The sequence below is a fragment of the Manacus candei genome, unplaced genomic scaffold (assembly GCF_025592945.1).
Source record: "Manacus candei isolate 608988 ecotype Guabito, Panama unplaced genomic scaffold, ASM2559294v1 h1tg000076l, whole genome shotgun sequence".
Classification (NCBI taxonomy): domain Eukaryota; kingdom Metazoa; phylum Chordata; class Aves; order Passeriformes; family Pipridae; genus Manacus; species Manacus candei.
In genome coordinates this window covers 8,331,988-8,339,864 of record NW_026138124.1, presented here as the reverse complement: position 1 = coordinate 8,339,864, position 7,877 = coordinate 8,331,988, and the positions used below count along the sequence as shown (strand labels likewise).

Here is a 7,877-nt window from a genome sequence, read left to right as displayed (position 1 = left end):
CGCCCCTTCCCCAGCCCTCTCCGCTGACACGCGCACCCTTAAGCCAGACTTTTTGTCGAAAACCAGACTTCTTGACAAAAATCAAACCAGGACAGCGCACAGCCCGGCTCGTCGCCTCTCACAACCCTCCCCCCTCACAGACCCGCTCCGCCACACCCAAGATGGCCCCGGGGGCGGCCGCAAAGACGCGGTGGGCGCTGGGCGGGGAGTCCACAGGCGATCGCCTCACGTGAGAGCTGAAAAGGGAAGAGCCGGGACGGCGCCGGGCGCTGAAGGAGGTGGGTGTCCGCCCGCTCCCCGGCACCGCCGCGAGTCCCAAAGCACCGGGTGCCCCGCTCCGCCGGGGCTCCCGAGGAGAGGGCGGCGGGACTACAAGTCCCAGCGTGCCCCGCGGCGCGCTGCCAGCGGTGGGGGGGCTGGCGAGGGCGCGGGGGCTGCCGAGATTTGTAGTCCCGCGCGTTGGGGCTGGGGGGGGGGGGGTCCGTCACGGGACAAGAGCTGAAGTAAAGATGTAAAGATGTCCCCGGGGAGTCCGGGCACAGAGAGGGACTGGGAGATCGGTGCTCTCTGAGGGGTGCTGGGGGTCCCTCGGCCAGGCTGGGGGCCGCGGTGCTGGGAGGGGAGCTATTTGCCTCGGCTGCCGCCTGAGGGGATGGGCTGTGCCCCCCTCGAAACGCGTGGGACCTGAGCAAAGCTTCTCCCCGCTTTCTCTGCAGCTTTTCCACCATGAGGACGCGGTACCTGCTCCCCGCTCTGCTGAGCCTCTTTCTTGTGCTGCCGGGGCCTGGCGGTGAGTGTTTGGTCATCCCAGTTTGGCCCCACAGGGCTCCAGACCAGCAAGAGGTGGAAGAGGGCAGCTCTCCAGTTATCCCATTACAGCTCTCCAGGGATACCCGTGACACGCTCCCATCAGCTCTTCTCTCACACCTTACCTTGGCTTGCTGTCAGTGCTCTGCCCAGGCACTGTTGTGGGGGAGCCCTTGCCTCAAGCTCCAAAATCTGTAGAAGGAGATTAAATACTGCCTGGGATGCAGCCAGTGATAAACTGACTACCTCCTCTGCACTGAAATAACTTTTTAGAACACTGTGTAATGTGTGGCAACAGTAAAAAGAAAGAAAGTGTCCAGGCCAAGCTGTGCAAACTGTTTATCTCTCCATTTCTGGTCTTATTTTTATATGGCTCTTTGTTCTTTCCCCTTGTCTCTCGTGTCTTTTAAACACATAATGAATAAAATAGGCTTGGATTCCACCTGTCAAAATTGATGACATCTGACCAGCTTAAGGTTTTGTTAGTGGTTGTACTGGCACTTGGAATCTTGGCCTCTTAAGACCATGATGTGGTACAACATAGCTGGGGTGTTGTACAATGTACCCCCTTAATTCAATATTTCAGAGCACTGTAAGTAAGGTGCTTGAGATTCTTGAAGTGTTAAGATAGTAAATGTACATCCTCTTGGATATCTAGGTACCTGGTTTGAATTTGGGATCCAAGAAGCAATTTTAAACTAAATTTTGGGCATTTATGACTCTTAGATTACTAGGGTCACATCAAGAATCAGTGTGGCAGTATTCTGTGGTCTTCACTTGGCACGACCTTTTGTTGAACTTCACGTATTTAAATTGCTTCCTTCCAAAATGTTCAAGTGACAATTATTTACTTCTCCTTTTAAGTTGTTTAGTCACCTTAACTTCAGTACCTTTAGTTGCTGTACTCCCTTTGCTGTTTTTCACGTGTACTAATGTGATTGATCTGATACTGAAGGTACCAGCTGACAAAATGTCTACGGCACAAAAGAAAATAGGTTGTTCTTCTGAAGGAGCTGTTCATAGTAATTGAGATTTGTGTGGGTGGGTTTTTTTTCCCCTCAGATGGAGTCATTGTATTGTCTGTCCCTGAAGTGGTTTCTTTAGAAAGTGGAAGTTCAACAAACGTCACCATCTCTCTGAGGTAAAGGCATGATTGCAGCTTTACTTTCCCTTTGGAACAGGGGCTGTCCTCCATAAATGAATTTACAGTTCCTCCATTTCTGAAAATTGATGCTTAAGAGAAACTTGCATTTCCTAGAAGGATAGCCTCCTGGACAAATGCTCAGTGGAGTTCTCTAGGGGAGATATGCAGGACTGTGTCACTCAGACAGGGGGTTTTCTTAGGGTTTTTTTGTTTTGTCTTACTGCTGTAATTTCTGTCCTTCATCACCCCAAGTACATGGGCATTGTTTCTGCCCCTCCTTACCAGCAAGGGTTAATGAGCACAAGGATGGGATCCTGGTGGCAATGACTTTGCTCTGCCACTTGTTTGGAGAAGAGGGAGCTAAAATGTGGCCACATAATGTCTCGTGCCCTCTCTGGTTCAGATAAAAGAACCAGTACAATGCTCACACACTTGGGTGCTGGCGTTTCTCCGAGTACCAGGCAGGGACTGCTGTGTGTGGGCTGCTCATTGCTGAGAGGATTTAGCAGATACTCCCCCACATCCCTGCAGCAATCTCTGAACTCAGGCACCAGCCTGACCTGTTTTCTTCTGCCTTCACAGGGCTCCATTAAATGAGACACTGGTGATAACTCTTAATATTACACACTCCTCAAAGAACAGCACCATCGTTGAACTGCCTGGTGAAGTAAGTGACAGAACAGACTTGTGATCTTAAACAAAAGGCTCCTGCTGGTGTGGTGCAATTCCTTTCTCTTCCCTCTACTTTGCCTTGCAGGTACAGTTCCCTGCAGGTCACACTAAAGCAGACTTCCAAGTGAAAGCAGATGATGTTGGACAAGTAACAGTTTATCTTTATGCCACTAATTCCAACTTAACTGGGTGAGAAGCTGTTTTTTAGTTCCACTTTACTCTCCTACAGCTTTCTAAACTTTGGGGTAACTATTCCCTCCTTGTAGTAAAATGGGATGTAGCTGAGAAGATGTGATAACCTCCAGCAAACCCCAGGGTGTTCAGATAAATAGAGGGCATGGAAGCAGAGTGATAATCTTGGTATTTTAGATTTAATTACTAGATAGCTGAGTTATCACAGCTCCTTAGTCTGGTTTTAATAACCCTTCCCAAAAGCATGAAAACTACATGCCAGATTTTCCAGTCTGGGAAGCATTTGGTTGTCAGTGTCCAGGGGGATACTGATCTTTCTGTGCAGGCTTTGTTCTGGATTTCTAATAGCCTGGTGCAGCTGTGCACCCACATCACTACCTTGACATACAGGTGCTTTGCTTTCTAGTTAGGGCAGCCCTCTTCTCACAGGTGCCAGTTCTCCCTCACAGGAAAAGTCTAGCAAGATGGAGAAAGCTGGACAGTATTCACTTGTTGCCTAGATGTCACTGAGCAACAAGATGCTCCTGTTTTACTTCCTGGTTTTGCTTCTGCTTTTAAAACTCGAAGCAAATGCAGAGGTGAGCACGTGGAACCCTCACAGGACAGGCACAATCATGAGGCTTTGCTGACAGAGTGTGGAAAGTGCAACTCTCTCTTGCCTAACAGAACCTTGTGCTAAGAGAGTGGAAGCCACAGGCACGAGATGACCTTTTTGAACATTCCTGTGGTAAAAGAATGGAAAGGAAAAGAGTCAGGCAAGAAGGAAAGGGGGGGTAGGAGTGAGAGATGTCCCAAACATAACAAGGACACTAAAGAAAAGGGGAGCAACTCAACTGCAACCAACTGAATCTTTGTTGTCTTGTCTCAACACCTGAACTCTATTTCCTCTCTCAAAGCAGAGCAAGACAAAATCTCCTGAAAAAAGTGTGAACAGATGAATTAACTAATTCTTTTTGCATTAACCATCAGACCTAGGATTCGATTCCAAGTGATCCACAGCATCATAGTGAGATATGCTGATGAGGTGATTGGCTGGATCTATTTTGTTGCCTGGTCCATCTCCTTTTATCCTCAACTCTTTGAGAACTGGCGACGAAAAAGGTAAAGAGGCTTAAGATGTGTTTGCAAGTCACTTAAGCACTCCTGCAAATCCTGTTCATAGCTTCAGTTACATCCATCTTTGTTATTGTGAATTATCCATGGAAAGATGGGGGAAAAAAAACAAGGCAAACTGCAGCCCCACTGAGCTTTTATACATGCAGGTTAGGGGAAACTAAGTGCATCCTATGAACACCTGATCCTAAGGTTTGGCATCCAGTACTAATTTGTGATAGAGGAGACTTCCCCATTGCCTTTGGTGTGATGTTGCAAATCATCTGCCTGAGCCAGTTGTGATGATCACTTTTAAAGGTTGCAGCCTTGAGAGCTGTTTCTCAGACCCTTCCCTGTAGTGTCATCATTAGGCCAGCTCCCCTTAAACTAAGTGACTCCAAGTAGAAACATTATTATATATAAGAACTAAAGCATTTATTCTGGCAGAAATGCACTAGTGCCTCGGGCTGGAATGGCTTTATCAGAGAAGCTGAACTTATGGAGGGGTCAAGTTAAACACCAGGGACACAACCTGGTCAGTGAGAGCTGTGTTACTGCACCTTGCTTCCTCATGAACTCACAGCCTTGTGTTGTCACAATGCCTGAGGCTTTTGCTTAATCAGAAGTTGCCTGTAAATCAGTACATTTTAGGGTCAAGCTGTCTCTGGAACTGCCTGTAATGCTCTGATGCATATTTCTCTTTTCCCCCCTACTCTAGTGTTGTTGGACTAAGCTTTGACTTTATAGCATTAAACCTCACTGGCTTTATAGCATACAGTGTATTTAACATTGGCCTCTTCTGGATTCCCTTGATTAAGGTGAGCATGATTCTCTCTAAATACTTGCCAGGGGTTGGGTATCTACAGAAGGGAATTAAAACGTGGCTGGTTTTGGCTTCTCTTACCTTTAGGAGGAATTCTTGGTCAGTTATCCCAGCGGGGTGAACCCCGTGGCCATCAATGATGTTTTCTTCAGTCTCCACGCAGTAACTCTGACTCTCCTCACCATCATTCAGTGCTGCATCTACGAGGTGGGTCTGGGTGCTGGGCTCATCTGTCGGCTCTGGCAGAGCTCCCTCTGCCGGGCACCTCACCGCTCCTTTGGGGCTCCAAAATCCTCTTCACTGCACTGTCACTGCCTTCCCAAGAGCCAGGCTTCACAATCCAGCTGCCTTCATCTTTCCTAAGTTAGCAGCAACTCCACTGATCATATCTGCTTCAGCCTGATGGATGTTCTGAGCTTATAAGTAAAGTTCCTTAGGGACTCATAACAACTGAGGCAAACAGCCAGATTCATAAAGTTCCCGAGTAGATCTCTGGCCAGCATATGGATTACAGCAATTCAAACTTGCAGCTTTTTTCCAACTTCTTTTATCCTAAAACAGCTGTAAATGCCCTTTTACAATTCACACCTTTTCAGGTGAGACTGACTGATTTTTACAGTCAGGTGGTTCTTTGTTTAATTCTCCTGTAAAAGCCTCTGATCTGAACAAGCCAATTTTCTCTAGATGGTAACTGTTTCTCTCTTGGGGTTCTTCCTTTGGTGATGCTAAACCCAAAACTGTAACAGCCCATCTGTCCCCACTGCCAGGTGCAATAGTCATCTTTTACCATAATGGCATTATCAGCCTTTTGAATACATAGGAACTCTTCATATCATCAGACTGAACGTGGGAGATTGTTACAGATTATGCACTATAAATACTCCCAAATTGTTTCCCCCTTACTCAGGGACAGCAGTGTTTCAAAATATTGATATGAATATTTCTCATCAGCTCTTGCAAACCCACACCTGGTTGCTGTAGCACTTGCTTAATTTTAAAGTTCCCTTGTGGTACCAGCCTGACTGGTAAAACAGGTTTGGACTGTAACGTTGCACAGTCATGGACAAACTGTATCTCAGTGTCTGGGGATGTATGGCCAGACCAAACTGTATCCATGTTTCTATTTCAGAGAGCGGGTCAGAAAGTATCCAAAGTTGTTGTTGGACTACTGGCACTTGCATGGATCTTCACCTTCACCACGCTGTTTCTTGCTGCAGCTGAGGAGATGACTTGGCTACAGTTCTTATTTTGCTTCTCCTACATTAAGTTAGCAGTCACACTGATAAAATATTTTCCTCAGGTAAATCTGAACTTTTTTGCTTTTCTGCTACATTCTTAAGCCTGCAGTGTGTGCTCTTGAAAGTCTGACTACACTAACCCACCAATGATTATTTATGAAGGCTTTTTGTGACAAAACCAGCATAGTTATGCCTGAAGCTGCCTAAATGTTACTCTCAAATGCCTGTGCATGACACACTGACTGACTCCTTGTTACACTCCCAGGCGTACATGAATTTCCGTCGGAAAAGCACTGAGGGATGGAGTATTGGCAATGTATTACTGGACTTCACTGGTGGAAGCTTCAGCCTTCTCCAGATGTTTTTGCAGTCATACAACAATGGTAAGCCTGGAACTGAGCTGCTGGGGCCTTTCTTCGTGGGGTGAGAGGCCCCACTACAAAGCAGATATAAAGCAGCAGGTTATCTCAGGAGGATGATGTTTGTGCTGGGGTATGGGGAGCTGTTCTTTTACAAAGAATAAAGAATCTGCTCATACTCCCTCAAGATATAAAATGAAGTAGCTATTCTGAAGAAACCACAGGAACAGTTATTAATTAGCTTTGCGTAAGATGTGCACTCCAGTCAGTCCTAAGGTGTGTCTAAGCAGTCCAGGTAATAATCATGAACTTCTCTAACATGCATGGCATGACCTCGTAGTCTTGAGACAAGATCACACTTGAGGAGATAGACTTAACTCTAATTTTGTGTTTGACAGATCAGTGGAAATTAATCTTTGGAGATCCAACCAAGTTTGGCCTGGGTGTCTTCTCCATCATCTTTGATATTGTTTTTATGGTCCAGCACTACTGCCTTTACAGGAGACGAGGGTATGAACCTTGTGAATAACAAACATCACTTGTGGGGACAAAAACTTTAAACTGAACTCACCTCTACCCTGGCTGAGGGCTTTCAAGATTCCTGCTGCCAGTCACCAGGAATACTGATTCTGATCTGTGTCTATAATTTGATCCCCTCTGGTGTGGAATGTTGCCTTGTCAAACACTGATTACCAGATGCCTTAAGGACAGCAAGCTCTCTGGCCACCACTTGCACATGGGAGACTCGTGCCTGTTGAAGCTGCACACACAGTTTAGCTTGAGCACTCCAAGCAACACGTGGCTATTTTTTCATTAACAACAGGGAAGAGAAAGACCAGAGCGATGTCTTTCTGATGGGGAGTGAAGTACAAAGAACAGAGTTGTCTTCCAAAAATCTGAGATCTTGTTTAAGCAACCACTTAATATCTTAATGTAATGACTGAAGACTGTGGATTCAAGTGCTGCTGACTCCTCAGACAGCTGCTCACAGTGCAGCACCACTCAGGCTGGCAGTTAACAGCCAGAGTGGGACATAACAACAGTGGGGTTGGTAACAAATGCACAAATATTAGAATTTTAACTCTTTATTAAAAAAAATTCTAAGAAGCAGAAACTGTATTCTTATTTCTATTCTTATTTCACTTATTTCACTCTTTCAAAGGTGCTAAGACAAGTGCTCAGAATACTTCCAGTTGCTAACTTCATTTTGCCCAGTTGTACTGACATGCCTTAAATCCTAATGGGTGGATGGTAAAGATTAAATATTTATCAAATGAGTGGGCCATGTTAACAGCCCCATGATTAAAGTTTAAGCATAAGCTTTTGTTCCTGGGCAACTTTCTAACTACACATGGTACTCTCAAGGTAGAGATCAAGGTCTTGAATTACTTGGAAGGTAAGTGTTAGACCTTTTAAAAGAAGTAGAAGGGAATCTGTGCATTTGTGCTTGAATAATTGAATGCTTAAAATATCATGTGTTTTACTAGGTGTCAATCTAAGGAAAAGCAGGTTCTCCCCTCCTAGAGCCCAGGTGAAGCTTGACAGCTCAG

At 45.8% G+C, this 7,877-nt stretch overlaps 1 protein-coding gene across 3 annotated transcripts; it reads left to right on the top strand.

Annotated features, from left to right (window-relative positions):
• Window positions 1–131: 131 nt before the first annotated feature.
• Window positions 132–7,859, top strand: CTNS (cystinosin, lysosomal cystine transporter). 3 transcript variants are annotated; one of them, XM_051809700.1, is made up of 11 exons: window positions 132–278; window positions 717–790; window positions 1,870–1,948; window positions 2,534–2,618; window positions 2,709–2,812; window positions 3,785–3,916; window positions 4,626–4,725; window positions 4,818–4,937; window positions 5,860–6,030; window positions 6,234–6,351; window positions 6,726–7,859. In XM_051809700.1, the coding sequence occupies exons 2-11, from the start codon at window positions 727–729 to the stop codon at window positions 6,854–6,856; spliced, it is 1,104 nt and encodes a 367-aa protein (XP_051665660.1). In that variant the 5' UTR covers window positions 132–278; window positions 717–726; the 3' UTR covers window positions 6,857–7,859. The 3 variants fall into 3 exon arrangements, with proteins under 3 accessions (XP_051665660.1, XP_051665661.1, XP_051665662.1); XM_051809701.1 differs by lacking the exon at window positions 132–278 and adding an exon at window positions 289–407; XM_051809702.1 differs by lacking the exon at window positions 132–278 and adding an exon at window positions 542–560.
• Window positions 7,860–7,877: the final 18 nt, after the last annotated feature.